At 31.8% G+C, this 20,828-nt stretch overlaps 2 protein-coding genes across 2 annotated transcripts; both read right to left on the reverse strand.

Moving 5' to 3' along the window:
• Window positions 1-3,924: 3,924 nt before the first annotated feature.
• Window positions 3,925-7,813, reverse strand: LOC134683805 (uncharacterized). The gene is made up of 4 exons (XM_063543110.1): window positions 7,691-7,813; window positions 5,463-5,696; window positions 5,075-5,161; window positions 3,925-4,212 (listed from the first exon to the last, which is right to left on the reverse strand). The coding sequence occupies exons 2-4, from the start codon at window positions 5,497-5,499 to the stop codon at window positions 3,941-3,943; spliced, it is 396 nt and encodes a 131-aa protein (XP_063399180.1). The 5' UTR covers window positions 5,500-5,696; window positions 7,691-7,813; the 3' UTR covers window positions 3,925-3,940.
• Window positions 7,814-12,544: 4,731 nt separating this feature from the next.
• On the reverse strand, window positions 12,545-19,899 carry LOC134685544 (BET1 homolog). The gene is made up of 4 exons (XM_063545322.1): window positions 19,741-19,899; window positions 16,808-16,902; window positions 16,152-16,208; window positions 12,545-15,218 (listed from the first exon to the last, which is right to left on the reverse strand). The coding sequence occupies exons 1-4, from the start codon at window positions 19,757-19,759 to the stop codon at window positions 15,063-15,065; spliced, it is 327 nt and encodes a 108-aa protein (XP_063401392.1). The 5' UTR covers window positions 19,760-19,899; the 3' UTR covers window positions 12,545-15,062.
• Window positions 19,900-20,828: the final 929 nt, after the last annotated feature.

A 20,828-nucleotide genomic window follows, 5' to 3' on the forward strand; every position in this document is an offset into this window, starting at 1 on the left:
TCTACAGCGCTTAGATATGATTGATAGACTGATCGGTTTCGGAATTTCTGCTGTGCAATGATATTACATATAAAACTTTCATTTTCAGAGGTAGAATGATTAACAAATAGTGGCACAGTCTTTATAAAGTGTCTGAAAGCTATCCGTTATATATAGTGATGGTGTTTAAATATTCAACTACATAGAGGGCATGATTTACGTTATTCTCTTTATCTTTCAATTTATGTTGTTGAGGATAACAATTTTTTACCATTTACTAGACTTTTAAGAGAACAACCCAATAGTGGTTGCATATAGAGATAGTGTAAATTATATGTCAGAAAGTTGACGAAGTAATAAAAGTCTGTACGGTTTGTGGGAATGCATCTTCAAGAATTAAGCGTCCACGATATTAGTTTTATACTTTGACAGTTAAAATCCACTCATTATTCTTGTTTTTCTTTAATTTTCGTTCATGGTAATATTAATTAAAGCAATCAAATAATGCAGTCAAAACTTTAGTCCAGAGATAGTTCCTTTTTCCTTGTACGATTTGGGATAATTTTAGCCGTATTAGGCACAACGTTTTGGAACTTTGTGTCCTCAATGCTCTTCAACTTTGTACTTTTTATTGCTTTCGAACTTTTTTTATCTGAGCGTCACTGATTAGTCTTGTGAAGACGAAACGCGCGTCTGGTGTATTAAATTATAAACTGGTACCTTTTGATAGCTTTTACCAAGTCAGGAAAATGGCGATTGTAATATTTTAATTCGTTTATGTGCTTGTTACATTTTAGTGTTGTGTTTCTGTTGTGTCGTAGTTCTCCTCTAATATTTGATGTGTTTCACTCAGTTTTAGTTTGTAACCCGGATTTGTTTTGTTTTTCTCAATCGATTTATGAATTTCAAACAGCGGTATACTACAGTTGTCTTTATTTAAGGTGGTTCATCGGTACATATTTCCACAGATAAAATGTGCTAATACTTTACCATAATGAAGATTTTACAATGCTTTTATTAAATACAATAAGAAGTATGGATCACCGTGCTATTGTTAAGGCATGCCCAAATTTCCAACGATCAATCTAGAATAGCATGGACGACTATTTAGGGAAAATATAAAAATCATCATAATTTTATTAGCTTAATTCTATCGTGCAAAGAAAAAGGTAGCTGCATCGAAAAATGTCCAGCGATACGAATTGTTCAATCTCTTCATCTATACAACAGTTATACCGTTATTATCTTATTCCTATAGGTGAAATAGTATTGTTGTAAGGCTACTTATTTAAACTAGAATGTACTAACAACAGTAAATACCAATATCGTACGATGGTAAGATCAGAGATACATTAAGTAAGGTAATATTAGCACCTCCATTACCAGGATTAAATTATATTAAAGTATATTAACTGTAAAAGAGATTATATAAAAATCAAAAATCGGCAAAGCCATGTGTAAACATATATTAATATTACAAAATAACTTATTGATGAAAATGCACTTTTCATTGGGTAGACATATTTAATAGGTGTAATTTAAAAGCTGTATTTGAATGTATAAGAGATGGATAATCCTGGTGTAAATGTTGATAAGTATATGATGTTTGATCTGTATTCATTTACATTTACAACAAAAGGTCAAGTGTTTATTCTTTTGTCACTTTCAGTTTTCATATTTGATTAGTCCGGATAATTACATAACAGAAATTATTAACGATGTTAACGATACGTTTTATTCTTACATAGTATATATTGAATGTAAACAATTCCAGAGGTGTTGAATGCAATACCATGCTTAGCTAACCGAATTCTAATATGAATGGAAATAGATATGGTTTATACTTTATAATGACAAGAACTCAACTAAACAGAAAAACAATCAAGAAAGACATATAGAGTTCAGTATACGGCGTATCTCAGTAAATAGGTGCCTATATCATATGTCAATTTAAAATTTCCAAACGGCTGAGGTACCTGTATACTGAAATTGTGTCAAAGTATAACCGTTCCAATTACCAAGTACGTTGGCATTTCGTTTTTGTAAACTGAACACCTTGCCATCGTATACTTGTTTAAATTAACGATGTTTTCGTTGTCGGTTTGTGAGCTGTCCACCATACCATACATACATAGAATACCTATTTCAATTAAAAACGTTTGCTGTTTTGCGTTTTGCAAAGGCACTCCACCAAATATTTAACTATCTTAAGCAGTTATTGCTGTAGTCAAAATTATAAGCCTGGTATATTTGATCGGATTTGTGAAACATTTGTTTAAGAAACTATACAATATCTGTTGAATAACTGTCGAATTAGTCAAAAGGATACATTTTAAATAAGGTCAATTGTTCAATTCGAGTAATAAGCAAGACAACAAACATCCCAACAATCAAGTAATTACTTGTAGAAGTTCTGTTTCAAAATGAATTTGTGTGTGTGAGTGTGTTGGTGTGTGTGTTTTCTGGGCTTTTTTATGTACTGATTTTGTGTCATAGGTGGATAGCCCTTATCTTTGTTTTTTCTATTGTTTTCAACAATTGTATCGTTATTTGTTTATTTTCTTTACAACTTTTTTCAAAGGAAGAAAACTGTAAATATCAAATACGATAAGCAATCAAAGATGTTTCTTTAGAATATGATAATTTTATGTGGTAATGTTTGAATATTAACATTGCCAATAAATTGCCCTATATAACTTTTCCAATGGTTCGTTACTTATTTATTGTTTTGGTCTAAGAACGTTATAATGAAATGAAAATCAAGAAGAGCGTCTTGGGCGCATAAATCCATGAAGTTGTATATATTTTTTTGTTTTAAATATTTGAAAAATTATTGTTAAAGAAGTAGACAAGATTTACACATTAAATCAGTTCTTGAAAACAACACAAAAAAAAACCACCGGACCCCAAGGAAAAGTCAAAACGAATAGTCCCTTATCAAATAGCAACATTAAAACCCTAAACACATCCAACGAATGAAAAACAATTGTCTGATTCCCAACTTGGTACAGGAATTTCCTTATAAAACAGGTATTGATGTAAAATGTGCAGTTTTATGTAAAAATAACTCTTGTCCAAGTTTTTGTACGCAGATGCAAATATAAAATCTGTTCAATGGACCAAGGGAAGTAACAACCACTGGAAATCTCATCTGCAAAATGATTGAATGTATAATGGTCTTGCCACAAAAATATGAAAACGGTCACACAACGTTTTTACCTTAGTTACAATATAGTTACAATAATAGAAGTTGACACGAATTAATTTCGTATTAAAAACTTCATTTGGCAATCGTCAATGGCAGTCAGCAGGGTTTAATGATATCAGTTGTTCAACCTGTTAGTCAAATTTGATTTGTTGTTACAATGTACTCGTTTGCATTGGTTTACAATTGTCATTGCATGGCCTTTTATAGCTGACTTTGTGGTATGAGCTTTGCTCATTGTTGAAAGCCCTACGGTGACCTATAGTTGTTAATGTCTGTGGCAGTTGGTCTCATGTGGGGAGTTGTCTCATTGGCAATCATACAACATCTTCTGTTTTATATATTCCGTAATTTAGTAAGTGGAATTAAGTTTTTAAATGTCAATAAAAAGTGTTAAATTGTCAAGCTCGTTACGATATTTTCAAACGTTCCTTATCACAAGCCATTGTAAATAATATAATCAAAACATATCGGTTATGAATTATTGTTTCCGTAGCTTTGGTGTTTCAATAAATTGTTGTTAAACCTTTTTTTCTATCTTCATAATTTCTGTTTCAATCATGTTTTATAGCAATTTGTTAATTATTTTAATATCGGTATTTTTTTTTTATTTCTTTTTTAACTTTTTTTCATCACATAAAACTATTGTATGGTAAAGTTCTATTTATTTCTGTAGTTCCAAATGTTTTCTGAAAGAATCATACATTTTGAGAATGCTCTTCTAGAAAGCAAATACGATAAATATTTAACTTGATTTTATTGTGTACTAATATCAAATAGTTGATTCAATCCATGAAATAATAAATCTCCATCAGTCATTGCTTTTTCTCGGAATTCTTGTTTACTCATTTTCTTCAGCTGTATCCCCGTAACTCCGACAAACTGCTTAACTATTCTTATTGTTCTATCGTTTGGAATCTTGTGTTTTCCACATAAATGTTGCAGGACCTCTCCAACGTCTTTTGAGCTCCACCTGAGGTGATGTTGTGGATTTAATATTGCTTTTCCAAGCTGAAGTTCAGGTTGGTCTAACATTAAGAAAATAAAAATGCATTTTTATATTTGACATCAAAACTTCAAAAGTTCAAGAAATTATGATTGAAAAATAAACTTCGACCGTCCCATTTAGGTCTACATAATTGCAAAATGATCAATATCCGAACTTCACTTTGTTCCATGCGAGTGGGTTTTCTCTCTTCTTTTACAATGTACGTGGAGGTATTTTATGTACACACAATATTCTAATTATAAGTCAAATGTGGCAAATTTTAAAACGCACTACGATGATTTTAATAAATCATAGGTATACCATATACAATATTGGTATTTGTTTGAATGCCTTTTTGTATTTCTGTTTTACATACTTGGTTGTTTTATAGTGATTAAGATTATAACACAACGGTGACAACTGTACCCATATTTTCGACATTTTAACGTCTGTTTGTTTTGTTCACACATCGTTGTCAGTATGATGGAATTGTATGCGATGCAATACAAGTGAGAGGTTTAGCTAGCTTTAAAACAGGTTTAATCCACCATTGTCTACCAACGAAAATGCGTGTACCAAAGCATAAATATGACAGCTGTTATCCATTTGTTTGATGTGTTTAAATTTTTGATTTTGCAATTTTATTACGAACTTTCTGTTTGAATTTTCCTCGGTTTTCGGTATTTTTGTATTTTTCTTTTTTGAAACTGAACGGAAAGGCATCAATTTATATATATAAGTAAAGGCAACCACTGTCGATCTTTCTTAAACAAAGTTTTAAAAAGTTAAATATCCTCAATAGAAACTAAAAATAACTGTATTAGGTTAATTATATATAAAAGTAACAGAAATAGTTTGCGAATAAGCAATATCAAATTATTACATGAAGCAATCGAACTTACTATCTTTAGAAGGAAGATTTGAGCATTCCTCCGTCAAATTCTTTGGAGTGTCAATTTCGTCAATTGCTGGATATTTTGAAACCGAAACTGAAATTGAATATCAAAACAAAGATGAATGTCTATGTAAAAAAGAAGATGTGGTATGATTGCCAATGAAACAACTATCAAAAAGAGACTAAATGACACAGAAATTTAAAACAACTATAAGTATATATACATCTGTAAGTTACGTTATTTTATTAAATAGGATAGCAACTTCCAACATAAAGATATATGTACAATGTATAGGTTATCTTGGCCATATTATTGTTCTAAAAACAGTTTAACTGCCATTGAGTGTTGCTTATGTTGAACTTTTGATGGACACCGAGGTAAAAAGAATAACTACCATTAGAGCACATATCTTTGAAGACATTATGTAACATTTCACCATAGTTTGCCGTCTTCAGTTGAAAGTCTTCCAGGTTAAGTGTGACTAGAATTTTTCCGTTTACATTTTCAAATGCTTCTTGGAGATCTTTGATATGATCACGCGGTATTCTATGAAGATTACAAACATATACAAGCCATTCGGAAACATCGATGACACTCCAATGTTCCGGGTGAAAACTCGTCCATCTTGCTGACAAAGAAAATGGAAAGATATATTTATTTCATATAAAAACTAGAATACTAGATTTTCAAAAGAAAGGCTTATGATAGCTTTTCTGTTGATTTAATTCGAAATATGTTTTCGTTCTGTCGGTAATAAGAATTAACTAATAAAATATTTAATGAAAAAAACACGTACATGTAAAACTGATAATGATTTCGTTGATCACGACTTTTTGTCGAAACAACCTAAATTTACTGTTGAGTTTGTTGTAAATATGATTGGGTTTCATCTATACAACGAGACGTTAAATAACCCTTGCAATAGTATAGAAATATTATTTCCTAATTATCATCGACTGTTTGTCAAGCACGAAACAGTATAGAAACGGAAAATATAATCTCATCAACGATTCCTCATCTATTGCGATATAGCAAGAACTCTCTACTTCAGGAATTAATCAGCTAAGCTTTATGTGGCAGAGCCTTTTTGGTCTAAAAAATCCCTTTTTTGAGCGTCAATTGTGAGTCTTTTGAAAGCGAAACCCATGTCTAGCATACACAATTTTAATCCGTTTATCTATGATGAGATTATATTCAACATGCGGGGCGCTGAAAACTGAGCTCGTGGTACCCTCAGAAATGATAAGGCCACTATAAAAGGCCACTTCCAGTGACATAGACCCACTGGTAGTTGAAAACCCAAAAGATACAAGGTTTTTGATTTTATACGCAAGACTCGCGTTTCGTTACATAAGACTCATCAGTGTTTTTTTTAAACAGTTGGAAAGCCAAATCTGCTACTATTGTCAAAGAGCACTGAAAAAAAACCAGCAAAATGGTGTGCCAAATCTGACTGCAGCTATCGATGCATAGGGGTTAGAAACCCCTTCCATTTCAAATGTTCTATTAATGGTAATTTACAGAGAGGATTCCCATCAATGATATTTCATGTCACCACAGGAGCACTGACTATTGAGCAGGTGGTATCGTCGTGGTAGATACGTCCAAAATCGTTGATACATCGACAGTAATTGTAAAAACTTATCAAATACAATCAAGGTCTTGTATAAGGTTTTGATGACACAGATGTATTTCTTATATTTATGTTATTGCAATATTCGAAACCTGTTATGACCAAGTGGTAGAACTACCATAACATTTTTCTTAACAACCTTGTAAGTCTTCTCCTTTGTCTGTATTAAATGGAGTAGCAGACCAAATTTATATTCGAAAATCTCTTTGAAAGATAAAATCTGAACAATTGTGAGTGATCGGAGAACAGAAGGAAATTGTTCAGCAGCATATTGTAGAAAGTTTTTTGACGACGGTTTATTTTCTACCGAAGATTAATTGTTAGTTGAAGGACAGAGTCATTATTTCATGTTATCTTGAAAAATTACTTGAATTAAAAGATCATGGATGATAAATACCTTTGACACTTGATGTGTGTTATCTTCCATTTCCGATAAATAAGAGATAGAGAAAATCAAATCATTCAAAATGTTTAGGATATTGAGGTGAAAATATCTTTTGTCCTGACTTTAAACTTATGCTTGGGATCTAAACAATCTTAGTTGTTAGACGAGAAATACAGGGTGGATGCATGTTAATTTTTGTAATGTAATGCAAAGGCATGTCGAACCAGGTTACTATCAAATAAAAGAGATCGAATAGATATTACAAACAAAAATGAGACTTTATATATGAGACAGCAATCCACCGACAAAAATAAACAAAATATATCTTGAGAGCAACTTACAATTTTCAAAAATGGCAGATGCTAAAATGATATGTCCAGCTCATAATTGTTCCGATTCAATATAAGTCCTATACATTGAAAGGTATGTTTTTCCAAACATTGTTGGTGAAAAGTGTAATGTTTCTACGTGAAACTTGATTATTTATGAACACAAAATATGTTTTTCTTTAATTTTCAGTTAGACTGGAAATATTATATTACTCTACATCACAATGTTTGTGTTTCTTCTTCTTATGTTTTAAAATATTTTAACTGCATCCTACCTTTATCCAGTTTTTTGGTTTGAAATTATCTTCTGACAATTAGAGTAACCTGTTATTACGATTTTTCTCATTTGATTTAAGTTTGTTATGTAATTTTTATGATTAGAAGTTGTTGTGGGGGATTTTCCGGTGTGTATAGATATAAATGTCATGTGCGTGTGTTCCTGGTTTTATGAATGGGCGAATGGGTAACAAATATCCGGGTCTTTGATGTTTCTCTGATTGTATCTCAGTGTTTTGGTTGGTTAAAACAGTGTACTATCACTAACGACCGGCGAGTTCATTATGAACATGTGTTATTAACATTACAAGTTTTAATTAATTGTTCAACAGGCTGCATGCAGATAAGGATTTCAACCCCATAATAATTAGTAAACATAGATACAAGGATGTGTACAACTTTAATTGAATTGTAGTAGTGTTCTGTTTATATTAGCAATCTTAAAATCTAAATATAAATATAGCGTTATAGTAAAAAGGTGTTAGTTGTTCAGATAATTATATCGATTGTTCTGATCTATTTTCCCCGAGGTGTTTTTTTTACACAGGGAATGCGGAAGCCTACTATTTTTAACACCAAATAATATGGGACATATAGTAGAATAAGTTGGATCATTACATAATGGGAAGTTAGATCAACAGATATTAAAGTCAATATTACTCCATTCAGTATATGGTTGTCATAAATCTTGGTAAATGGACACTCTAACTGAATGTCCGTCATTAAATCAAGGTCTGCCAAAATGAAATCCCGTTATGCATCAAGTTTGCAAAGATTATTAAAATTTTACAAAAATTGAGTTCTTTACAGTACGAAAAGACTATCTTATGAATTATCTGTTTACATAACTTTTTATTGGGGAGTCATTGATTAGTCTTTTGTACCCGCAACACGCGTCTGGTGCATATATAAAATTTAATCCAGATATCTATGAACTACTGGGATCGATATCACTGCTGGTGGAGTTTAATTAACACAAGGTATCACCAGCCCAGTAGTCAGAACTTTTACAAAACTTTGAATTACTATTATTAGCCTTTTTACCTCAGGAGCTGTATTTCGCAAAACTTTTAGGAAATTTTGTTCCTCAATGCTCTTCATCTTTGAAATTTGTTTTATATTTGAGGTTCACTTATGAGACTTTTGTAGACGAAACGCGTTTCTATCGAAAATACCAATTTAATCCTGGTATATATGATGAGTTTATTAAATGTATGAAATTCTATTTCATGTCGATCACTATTTGTTTTTATGAACACTTTTGATCACAAAAGTATCTGTTCAACATCAATTCAGAAGCAGCAAGTGTTATGAGTGCAGTAATACTAGTGATGGTGATACATGGCTGTGTACATGATGCATTATATACAACTCGTCTAAACATCAACCCAACAATGTTAGATCTGTAAATTTGCTTTCGCAAATTTTTGGTTCTTCCCTCACTGGGATTCGAACCCATGCAAGTGTGATATCGTGACATCAAATCGCCTGTACTGCAGCCGTCCTGCTAGACCACACGACCACCTGGGCTCTACAATAATAGAGCTTTTGCTGGCCGTGTGTTACCTTTCCACGTCAGTTTTAATCTATCGGCGTACTTTGGTATATGATATATAAGGCATGAAGAGGTAATTGTTACAGAGCAGCTAAATTATCTATAGTAAAGGATCCTACAAATTAATGTAAGACACAGTCTCAGAAAATAATTATATTTATAAGTACGTCTGAGTCAGTGACAGCTCTACAACAGATGTATCCATCGGATCGCCATCAATGATGGTGATACATGGCTGTGTACATGATGTATACTGTAAACCAACTTATTTTCGCGAGCGATTTATTTTCGCGACTTTCGCGAGTAGAAAAAAAACGCGAATATAAATCGTCGCGAATATGTAAACCTTGGATCTTTTCTTATTAAACTGTATCAAGTAAATCAGAAAATCGCGAAATTAAATAGCCACGAAGTGGTCAAGAAAGGGTAAAACGCGAAATAAAGTATCCGCGAAAATAAGTTGGTTTACAGTATACAACTCGTCTAAACATCAACCCAACAATGTTAGATCTGTTAATTTGCTTTCGCAAATTTTTGGTTCTTCCCTCGCCGGGATTCGAACCCATTTTACTGTGTTATGTATAGACTAATTGAGTTTTTGTTTTGTTCTGGGCGAATTTGTATACATTACTTGTTTGTTTGTTTTGATTATTAGACATTTGCGTTGTACGTCTGTGTTGTATTTTTACAGTTTTAGCTGCTGGGTCCCAAACTATTAATTGGCTTTCAAATGGTTGGCTTTGGGCGTTCCTGTTAAAGGTAAATCCAGAAAACTGTTTCGGATCCATGCACCTTATAATGTTATTTAAATTGTTTGACAGCACTGGCTTGATACGGACTAACTGTCCACCAGGGTATCATCAGCTCAGTAGTCAGTTCTTCGCTTCAAGCATAATTTATAACAAACCTTTCAAAAAATGTTCTTTTGTAGATTTCGAAATTATATAGACAATAACTGTATAGTGTCTTTGAATATCAGCTGTATTTGTACGAGACTAGGAAACAGGGTGTATGCGAGCTTTTAGCGAGCTACTACACCTGTTTCGAGCCGAGTACAAATACAGCCGATATTTAAAGACACTAAGCGGTTATTGTCTTTATCCTGCAATTAATTCTGTATATTTTTTGTGTTTTGAAAGACACAAAAACTAATATATATTTAGCATTTTCGATTTGTAAACCCTTGAGGCCCGCGTAGTAATATCAAAAGCACACATTATGCTGAAGACGGGTTCGCAAAAAAAGAATCTCGAATGGTCAACAATTATACATCGCTCAAGGAGAATAATTATCTATTTTAACATAACAACTAATTTCAACAGTAAAAACAAATAACAAAACATTGTCAAATTTGAAACAGAAGTGTACGAGTTGTCCTACGCTTCAGACTTTAACTAAACATCATGCTGAAATTGACATGGTTGGTTTTGTAACACAATCATACACATTCAAGTAGAAATCGACAATTGTCATCGTCATTGGAATGCAACTGGAATACACATTCTGAGGCCACACAGGTTCAAACAATACTCAGTCCAGCAGTGGGCAGAGCTTTAAAGCGATATCTGTTTAGTATACAGATACAGCATAGCGATATCTGTAGGGCTGTATCTGTAAAGTAGGACACCAAATTGCAGGATAAAAAGAAACTAAGGGAGCTACCATTTGATTATTATGGGGGGGCTAGGATGAAATTTGAAAAAAAAAGGCAGGACAGGAGTTTTGAGTAAAAAAAAAAGGCAGGATGAGACACTTGCAAAAAAAAAAAGTCAGGATGACAATTATTGTAAAAAAAGTCAGGATAAACTAAAGAAAAAAAAAAGCAGGACCGAATAGAGTGAAAAATAAAAAGGCAGGACAGAGATTACAACTAAAAAAAAATGCAGGACAAAATTTTTCATCCTAGCCCCCCCATAAAAATCAAATGGTAGCTCCCTAAGGTTGCATCTCCCTCATGAAAAGTTGAGCTCAGATGGATTTGGCATTATATGTTTTATATGGCCATATAGCTCTTCTGCTGTGTTGGTTCATAAACATTCTTGGCTTTCAAAATAGTTTTTTGAGAAAAAATTTAGTGTTCCTGATAAAGATAAATCCGGAAAAGTATTTATAAAGTGTTGCATTCATGTTTTTTAACCTGTTGTGTCTGTAGACATTGCTCACCCAACTAGTAATACTAAGGTACTAAACATCATTCAAGTGGGAGGTTTAGCTAGAAAACCATGTATAATCTAAAATTTTCTTTGTGAAATGCCTGTACAAAGTCAGGAGTGTGACGGTTGTTTTCCACTTTTCTGTTTGATGATAACATTAGATTTTGACATTTTTTATTGACTTCTCATTATTGGATTTACCTTGGAGTTCGTTATTTTGTTATAATTTTTAAGACTTGGTCATGGAAACTGTCTAAGAAAGTGTTCTTTATTTAGACATAACAATGCTGTGTTGTACCCACCGTGCAAAAACTTCACGTTATTGTTCTCAAAAGTTTCTTGTTGTAGAATTTATATGTTTTGTTTTGAAATTTGCAAATTCAAATTCATTGATTGTGTTGACCGTTCTCAATACATCATTGACATGCACAGTCCATATTGTCTTAAAATAGATATTTTGAGGAAACATTAGATAATTAGACCTACGAAACATTTAGTGCTGGGTTCAAAGAACTAAAAATTTAGATATATAGACAAAGTTGATATTAGTCTCAAATATGTTGATCTCATTTATCATCAAATAGATTTCATCTCAGGAAATGTGAATTTTGTGTATTTATTTGTTATAGATAAAACATTCAATACATGTAAATGGATATTTGATGAGGTGACTCGGGTGTTGATAATTATTTCAGAATTGTCTTTATGGAATGACTCTAACATTTTAACTGTCTATGCAGAAATAACATAGATACTGAATTACGGGTTTATTTCAAAGTGTGCACCACATTTTTTTATGACATTGTGAATAGACAGAAAAAATATTAGACATTCCTTATAATTTAATTCTAAATCACATTTTAAGCTGGGGTAAATAAACAAAACCCATTGGTGACATCACAGTCAATGCCCATGAACTGATAGAAAAGACACTGTCAGCCAATCAAAAGATGTGTTACATCCATAATTAAATTATTTACAAATATCAGATTTGCGACAAGCAAAACATAACCATTAATCTTACGAAAAAGAGCTACAAAAGACAATTATGGAAAAAAGTATTTGTATATGATCTTCATTTTAGATATTGCCACACAAATAGTGTTATGCATGTGCTCAAATGATAATTCAAATAAACCTCAATATGAGAGTTTGATATCTTTAATCAAAATCTTCAATGATCATACATAAAACATTTCATTTGGCACCGTCAACATCATTCAAAAATGGACACAATCATTATATTTATAACATCAACATTCACACACACATATAACCCAACAGTTTCATAATGTTTGTAATCATGTTATTCGAACAATCAAATGTAATGTTGAGACAAAGGCTTCATATATAGTTTACTGTACATTCTAAGTATGCTTACATAGGCAGATTCAGGGGCCCTGCCCCCAAACCTTTTGAGGGAAAATAGTTAATCCCTCCCCCTTATGTCAGTCAGCTCCCCTCTTATGAAATTACCAAAAATTCCCTAGATCCAGGATTTGAAATGAGAGGGCATTATGCTAGAAAGGATGGCATTTATAGTGAGAATACATTTTTAAATGCTTTTTAAGCATTTAATGATAGTTTCTAATTGTTAAAGATGGTCACTAGATATTATCTTGAGTATATGCACCTAAGTGTCATCAATGACAAATCTGAAATTGCTTCTCCAGACAGATAAATGTGCAATAAAACTTGAATTATTCATATATCAAACCATGGATACCTTGGATTCTTCAAATTTCAAGTTTCTTGGATTGAGGAAAACTTTAATTTTTCATGGATATTTGATTTCATTTTTCAAATATCTCTGAATCTAAAGCCTCTGAAAAAGTTGTGATTCGTTGAACATTTGATTTCAAGTTTTTTTTCACCCACAAAATCCAGGGAAATTGGTACCCAATATATAATATAACATTGAGTCCACAGTACTATTAGGACCTTGTATGTAAAGTAGAGTAAATCAATTATCCTTAACAATAACAAGGTATTGTTTCATATTTACTAGAAATAAAAAAAAATAAAAAAAATTGAAAGATGTACAATGTAACATGACAAATTATCATCAGAGTTTATAAACAATTAATTGCCAACTCTCAGAATGTGTATATTCTTTATATATGTTCACTATCACATCAACACTTCATTCATAAATAAAAACAACAATAAAATGCTAACAATACAATGAAACGATGCAACATTCACACATTAAATTAATAACAAAATATGACAACAAATACAAAATAGTTTGAACAATCAACTTAAGACAAAAATATATTAGTGTATGCATTTATTAATTCAAATCATCAAAAGGTTCATTGGTGCAATTGATGATCAAATAGAATTTTTTCATTGAAATATGTTTAAATATGATTTTTTTCTCTCCTTTAGATCTTAACCAGTGATGTTTATCACATCAAGAACATTTTTTTTTCTAAGCGTTTGAAACATTGTATGATGCATATCATCAGATTCAACCCATTATGATAAATTACAAATATAACCTGCAGTTAACTCTGGGATTGGGAAGTAGATGAAAGGATAAACAGAAAAAAAGAAGGAAAAAAAAAGAAATACAAAATCACATGTCCAGCTTTGCTGGAAATAGAATATATCAAATCTAATAGAAACAAAATAATATTCCATACAGAGACACACAACAATCCTTGTTCCCATGGTGATTTGTAAAATTGTTTCTCTTGACTACATGTAATTGGAAATAAAAATATAGAGATGTGGTATGATTCCCAATGAGACAACAATCATCCATCAGAAACCAAATGGCCTAGATATAAGAAATTATAGGTCACAATTATAGGGCTTTCAACAATGACAATAGCCCAGACTGTATAAATTGCTTAAAAGTTTATAAAAGGCAGGTTATAAATAAAACAATTAATACGAGAAAACTACATGTATCTATAACAATAAAATTTTCAAAAAAAAATCAAAACATGACAGATGTGAACCAAGGATAACCACTGAATTGCAGGCTCTGAATTTGGACATGCAAATAAAGATTATGTTTTGAGTTTGTTTATACATGTATAATTACCAACAGATAATTTTTCTTTCTGAACAAATTCTTAATTTAGTATTCTTCCTGACAAAATATGTCAATTTGAGGTCCATTATAAAGTTAAAATACAATTTCAATACATGTTATAAATTTAAAAGGTTTTCGTTTTTTGGGACCAATACTGTAAACTTAGAAAATTATGTGCTTAAATTTTATATTTTTAATTTAACAAGGTCCTAAATATCCTGAAGTGGCCCACACATGACTAGATTGTATATATCAACAATACTGATGTGATTTACAGTGAAGAGAGCACTTATGTTTTAATACACAAACTAAACTCAAAGACAAAATAAGGTTGTAGATTGAAATTGTCAAAAGCATAACACATAAAGTGTTCCAAGTTTACAGTATATACATTTTCTTTACATGAAGCTATAAAATATTGATAATATATAGTTGAAATGAACCTTTAACCTTTTCAAGATTATTATCCAAGAATAGCCCTTTCACAGCACTAGTAATCTTCTCACTTTTTGTTTCAACAATACTATTTTTAGAGTTACACTCTTCGTAGATCATCTTCAACCTTTATATAAAGCTTTATTCCTATTGCAGCTATCAACTATCATTCTTTAAAGTCATCATCTAAATTTGACAATCATCCATATCAAAAGGAATACAAACAGAGCAAAACCTAATAAGTAACATATATGTTTATGTCCACCAGATGCTGTTATCCTCTTTAAACGGTTCACTGTTTTATCCAATAAACTCCCTCCTTTATCAAAATCATCATGCTGAAATCAAATACTATTTATTTCTTATATCATATATTTAAAATATATAATATTAATTAACAAATTAACATAAGGCATGTAAGGTATCAATAACTATGAAATACATTAATATACCACACATGTCTGACAAAATGGATAACTAAATTTTTCAGGCTCAAGGTATAATTATTGTCATGGAATCACCATTTTTGAGCAAGAAGCCCACAGCTATGTCATGCAGGTTATACTCCCGCTCATTGTGTGACATTGACCATATGACTTGTTTTGTGACAAGTTTTAGAATGTCTGTTTTTTCATGAACAAAGTTCTATAACTCTGTTATAATAAAGTTCAATGGTAAAATTGAAATCAAGTTATCATTGTGACAATGTAAACATATGGTGTCTTATATTACGTTGTAATGTTACATTACTATCTCAGGTTAGAGTGAAGGTTTGTACATGTTAAAATTTAAACCAGCTGCATTTTTATGCACCTTTCCAAGGTAAGGAGCCTGTTGTTCAGTGTTGGTGTCCAGGTTATGGGAGAGTTTAGCACTCACACACACTTACCCATGTTGAACCAAAGCATATTCTGTATGTATTTGTCCTAAATCAAGAGCCTATAATGCAGTGGATGTCATTTGTTGCTTTAGTGTCATATTAGTTTATTTATTATTGTTTGTACATAAATCAGGCTGTTAGTTTTCTTGTTTAAATTGATTAACATTTGTCATATAAAAACCATTTACAAATGCTATGTGGTATGGGTTTGGCTCATTGTTGAAGGCCATACAATAACCTATAGTTGTTAATTTCTGTGTCATTAAGAATCTTGTGGATTATTGTCTCATTGGCAATCATACAAAATATTCTTATTATATACATTTAACTTATTGCAACTCGAACTAAAATATTTTATAAAATTGATACCAATAAGAAAGCATAAACCTACCATTTCATTTAAATACTTGTTCTGATCTCTAACTTCGTTTCCAATATCTATTGTTAACTGAAAACAAAATGGTTCATAGTTTAATATATCATAAAATCTAAAATATATAAAGTGCTATATACTTAATTATATAAGGTTAAATGGCAAACTGTTCCACAGTCACACATGGACATGGTTGTGTTGTTGTCTCTCTTGTGACACATTCCCTATCTCCATTCTCAATGTGATATTTTATGTACATGTATTAACCACTTCAGATATTCAACTTCTGCCCTTGTAAATTATGTCAATAGTGTCCTCAAAATGACATCAAAATAATCAAAACAATTTCCAAAATTGAACACCATTTCTGTTTTGCCAATTAGATTTTTTTTTTAAATCAGATTACAACCCTGTATGTTACACATTTTGTTAATAAGTCATCCTTGAATAACAGGTCTCAAATATGAAAAATTAAGAAAAAGGTCCACTGTTTTCACAGACTTTTTTTACTAGATGTAATTAGTTTCATAGTAGCTTCTGCCAGTAGATGATTCATGTCATAAACTTATGAACATGTGGTGTTTTTTTTTAAATATATGCCTTTTTATTTCATATTTATTCAATTTATGTGATCATTAATGTTTCAACATTGTTCAAATGACAAGATAACATACTGATTTTAAAGCTTGAACTTTATATTTCAAATCTTCCTCCATTCTCTGATTGTCTTCTTCCACATATTCTCCTTCTTGTCCTTGAAAACCATTTCCTTTTAAATAAGATAAATATATATGATTATACATGCATATGTTATACTTTTCATTATTAATGATTATAAAGCTAAAATGAAATTACAATACAATGTATAAACTAAATTCTCAAACTTATTCCTGTGTCACTTACAAAACCATGATGGCATCATGCATAATCTTGATTGATTTTGAACTGAAATATTATTTTTTACCTCTGAACCTGAATGTCAGTTGACATTAACTTCAATATTTAATTCTTTCGCTTTGTGAATAAACCCAAAAAAATTTGTATGCACATGCCTATGTTGACTACTGCAGAATAATGAATTTTATCAAATTGGCATGCCTTTAATATATTTCATTAACTTAAACCATTTCGAAACTTTTAAATGATGCACATTCATTTACCATAACTGTTATGTGTGAAGTGTGTTGCAATTCGAAATTGACATACAATGTATTTGACCTAGTTATGACAATTGTTTATGGTGGTTATTCAAAAATCCTCCTTCTTAAAAATCACATTGCCAGTCGTTTGCTTGTTTACAAAAAAAAAGGGAGGTTCATTGAAGAGCTTACACAAATGGGTAAGCATTATATTCGTGTTATTTTAGACTGACTATCGCTCTGGCAAAAATAATCCCGAATATAATGCCTCCTCATGTTAAAACTTCTGAAGCGGGGTTGCTTCCCCTCCTTAGTACAGGTAGAACATATAAAGCTAGTCTTAACCAACTGAGCTAGGGAATCGATTCTTTGGCTCAGTGGGTAAACACACTGACTGTCACACAGGCAACCGGGGTTCGAATCCCGGTGGTGACAATATAAATTTGTAGAGTAGATACATGCTCTCCGGTTACACTACAATAAAGTATATCTTGCATCAATTATTTCTTAATACACCTAATCACTATTTATTCCATTCCGGATAAGTTCTAAAATTACACAACTTTTTCATCCAGTTGAAGCTATCTGGGACCCTGTTTAAACAATTCACCATGCACAATACTTTTTAATGAGGCCTGTTTAAACTTAGTACTGTAAATATTTCAAACAAAATATTTTTTTACTTCAATTTTTATTTCGAAAAAAGTGGATCATACTCTATCATGTCTATTTAAGTTTCTTGATGATTGCTTTCTAAAGTTTTTCCTTCCTCAGCTCTCTACTGATAAACATCTATTTTTCGGCCACTGGACCCACACAGGAAGTTGTATAAATGACTGTTTTTCCCGGATTGGACTAAATAGCGATAAGGTGTATTGAAACACCCCAAAATATATGTTTTCTACTTATTAAAAGGGGATATAGTTACGATACTGTTGTCAGGTCATTAAAGATTGCATATTTTGGCTTTACTAACATTGATTTACTGATAGGGTCTTTGCATCGGAACTAAACACATTTATTTCTAAAAAAACAGTTGTTGGCATGACACGGGTTATGTTCTTCTCATATATTTTATGATAGTATGATACTAAACCCCTAATGGGAGGGATTGTACCTGATATTCATATGATGAAGACATAATCTTTCAATCAGTTTAATTGAGGTCTAGAGCTGGCATGTCAGTTAACTGCTAGTAGTCAGTTGTTATTTATGTATTATTGTCATTTTATTTATTTTCTTTTGTTACATCTTTTGACATCGGACTTCTCTTGAACTCAATTTTAATGTGTGTATTGTTATTCTTTTACTTTTCTACATTGGCTAGAGGTATAGGGGGAGGGTTGAGATCTCGCCGCAATTTTGCGTCTGTCCCAAGTCAGGAGCCTCTGGCCTTTGTTAGTCTTGTATGATTTTAAATTTTAGTTTCTTGTGTATAATTCAGAGTTTAGTATGACGTCCATTATCACTGTACTGTTGTGCATATTTTAGGGGCCAGCTGAAGGACACCTACGGGTGCGGAATTCTCGCTACATTGAAGACTCATTGGTTGCCTTCGGCTGTTGTTTGCTCTATGGTCGGGTGGTTGTCGCTTTGACATATTCACCATTTCCTTTCTCAATTTTATTTCTGTTTTGTGTTGCATTGACGAAGTCCCCAATAACAGTAGAAAAATCAATAAAAAAAAAATACGGGAAAATTTCATGAATTTTTCATTGTACTAATGAACTCAAAATTGTTCAATTTTTTTTATGTCATGTTTTGAAATCCCGGACCGGCGCAGAAATCTACAATGTACTTCCTTTTTCCGGTCTCGTTTATATGAAACTTTGAGTATCTAATATATATTTATCGGTCTAATATAAAATAAGAAGGAACGCAATACCAATTTCATTAATAATTGTTTGACATGAAATAAACGTTACCTGATAAAGCGTTTCTTTGTTTACATTGAAAATGACGTCATAACTTAAATAACGTCACAACTAAATCCCTAACAACAGAACCAAAGTCGGAAACGTTGCAGTATTTTCGTTTCTTCTAATTTAAACATGTTTGAATTGAAAAAAAACACTAATTCAAACAATCTTCGTCCCCATTCACAGGTTATGCCTGCCTCATATTAACTGATAACTTTTAAGTCGTGTTTTTTTTTAATATATTTTTACAGTTTTGGTTAAAATGGACTTAACTTTTAGTAGATGTCTTCACAAATTATACATGATCATGCTGATATATGGGTAAAAACAACAGGGTTTACTATTTCATTCAAAATATAATTTTTGACATAAGACGTAAGACATAAAGCTTTATTTAGAGTCGGTATAAGCAAGCAATTATAAACATAAGCTCTGAAGAGCTTTTAAAATCGACATATGGCATTTATAACATTCGTATATATTTTGATATTTCGTACAAATTGTCAATATATTTGGAGTTTCTGCATGATATTTGTTCAAACAATTTACCCATATGTGCTCTCCTCATTTTTGATCTTTCAATCTTCTGCCAACATAAAAATAACGAATATATTTACAAAGAATCTATTTTCAACTTTTCTTATTTACTTTTTTTTGTGACAACGTCATCAAAACACGTGTACTATCAATCAGGGTTAATCTCCTGTTTTAAATCGATCTCTAAATGTCAACCCAAGTCTCGAGGACAACCGTTCTTTTTCCGGCGAACTCAAACAAACCATATTTATTGAAAACCGGGCATTTCTGCTTCGAAATTCTAAACACTAGTTGTGTGGGCAGAGGAAAATTTCTTTCTGAATATCTAAGGCGTTTCATTAAGAAATCATGATGTACCGCCACCGATATTAGAGGATATTATGGCCGGCGGATTTTTTTGTAAAAGGGGGGGGGGGGGGGGGGGGGGGGGCGCTGACCGTGACCTGAGAGGGGGCAGCCTAGTCATGCTTTAGTGATTACCTACACAGCTACTTTTGCAAAGGTACTATTTCTGTACTAAAAAATTGTAGTACTGGAAATCTAAGTCTTAGGAAGGCCGGATGAATCCTACTTTATTAATTAAGAGTCACTTAATTTTATTTAAAAAAAAAATTGAACCTGACATTATCAACATGCTTGATTTCTTGATTGATTATACATTTGTTACGTTCGGAGGACGTGTTTTAACTGAAATTGTCGGAATTCCAATGGGAACCAATTGCGTCCCTCTTCTTGCCGACTTTATTTTTGTTTCTTTATTATTTTGAGGCTGACTTTTCAACATACTTGAACTTCTTTTGAAGAAAAGTAAGAAGTTAGCAATATCTTTAAACTTTACTTTCCGCTATGTAGTGATGTTCTCTCACTAAATATGTTGAACAAATCTATCCCATCGAACTAGAGATCATGAAAGGTTATGACATGCAGATACAGTGCCTCATATCTTGACTTACATATAGAAATTGACAATGAGGGTCGGTTGAAAACAAAACTTTCGATGAAAGATATGATTTCAGCTTCCCAATTGTGAACTTTGCATTTCTATGTAGCAACATTCTAGCAGCGCCTGCATATAAACGGAGTATATATATGCCAATTGA

The sequence above is a fragment of the Mytilus trossulus genome, chromosome 9, assembly GCF_036588685.1.
Source record: "Mytilus trossulus isolate FHL-02 chromosome 9, PNRI_Mtr1.1.1.hap1, whole genome shotgun sequence".
NCBI lineage: Eukaryota > Metazoa > Mollusca > Bivalvia > Mytilida > Mytilidae > Mytilus > Mytilus trossulus.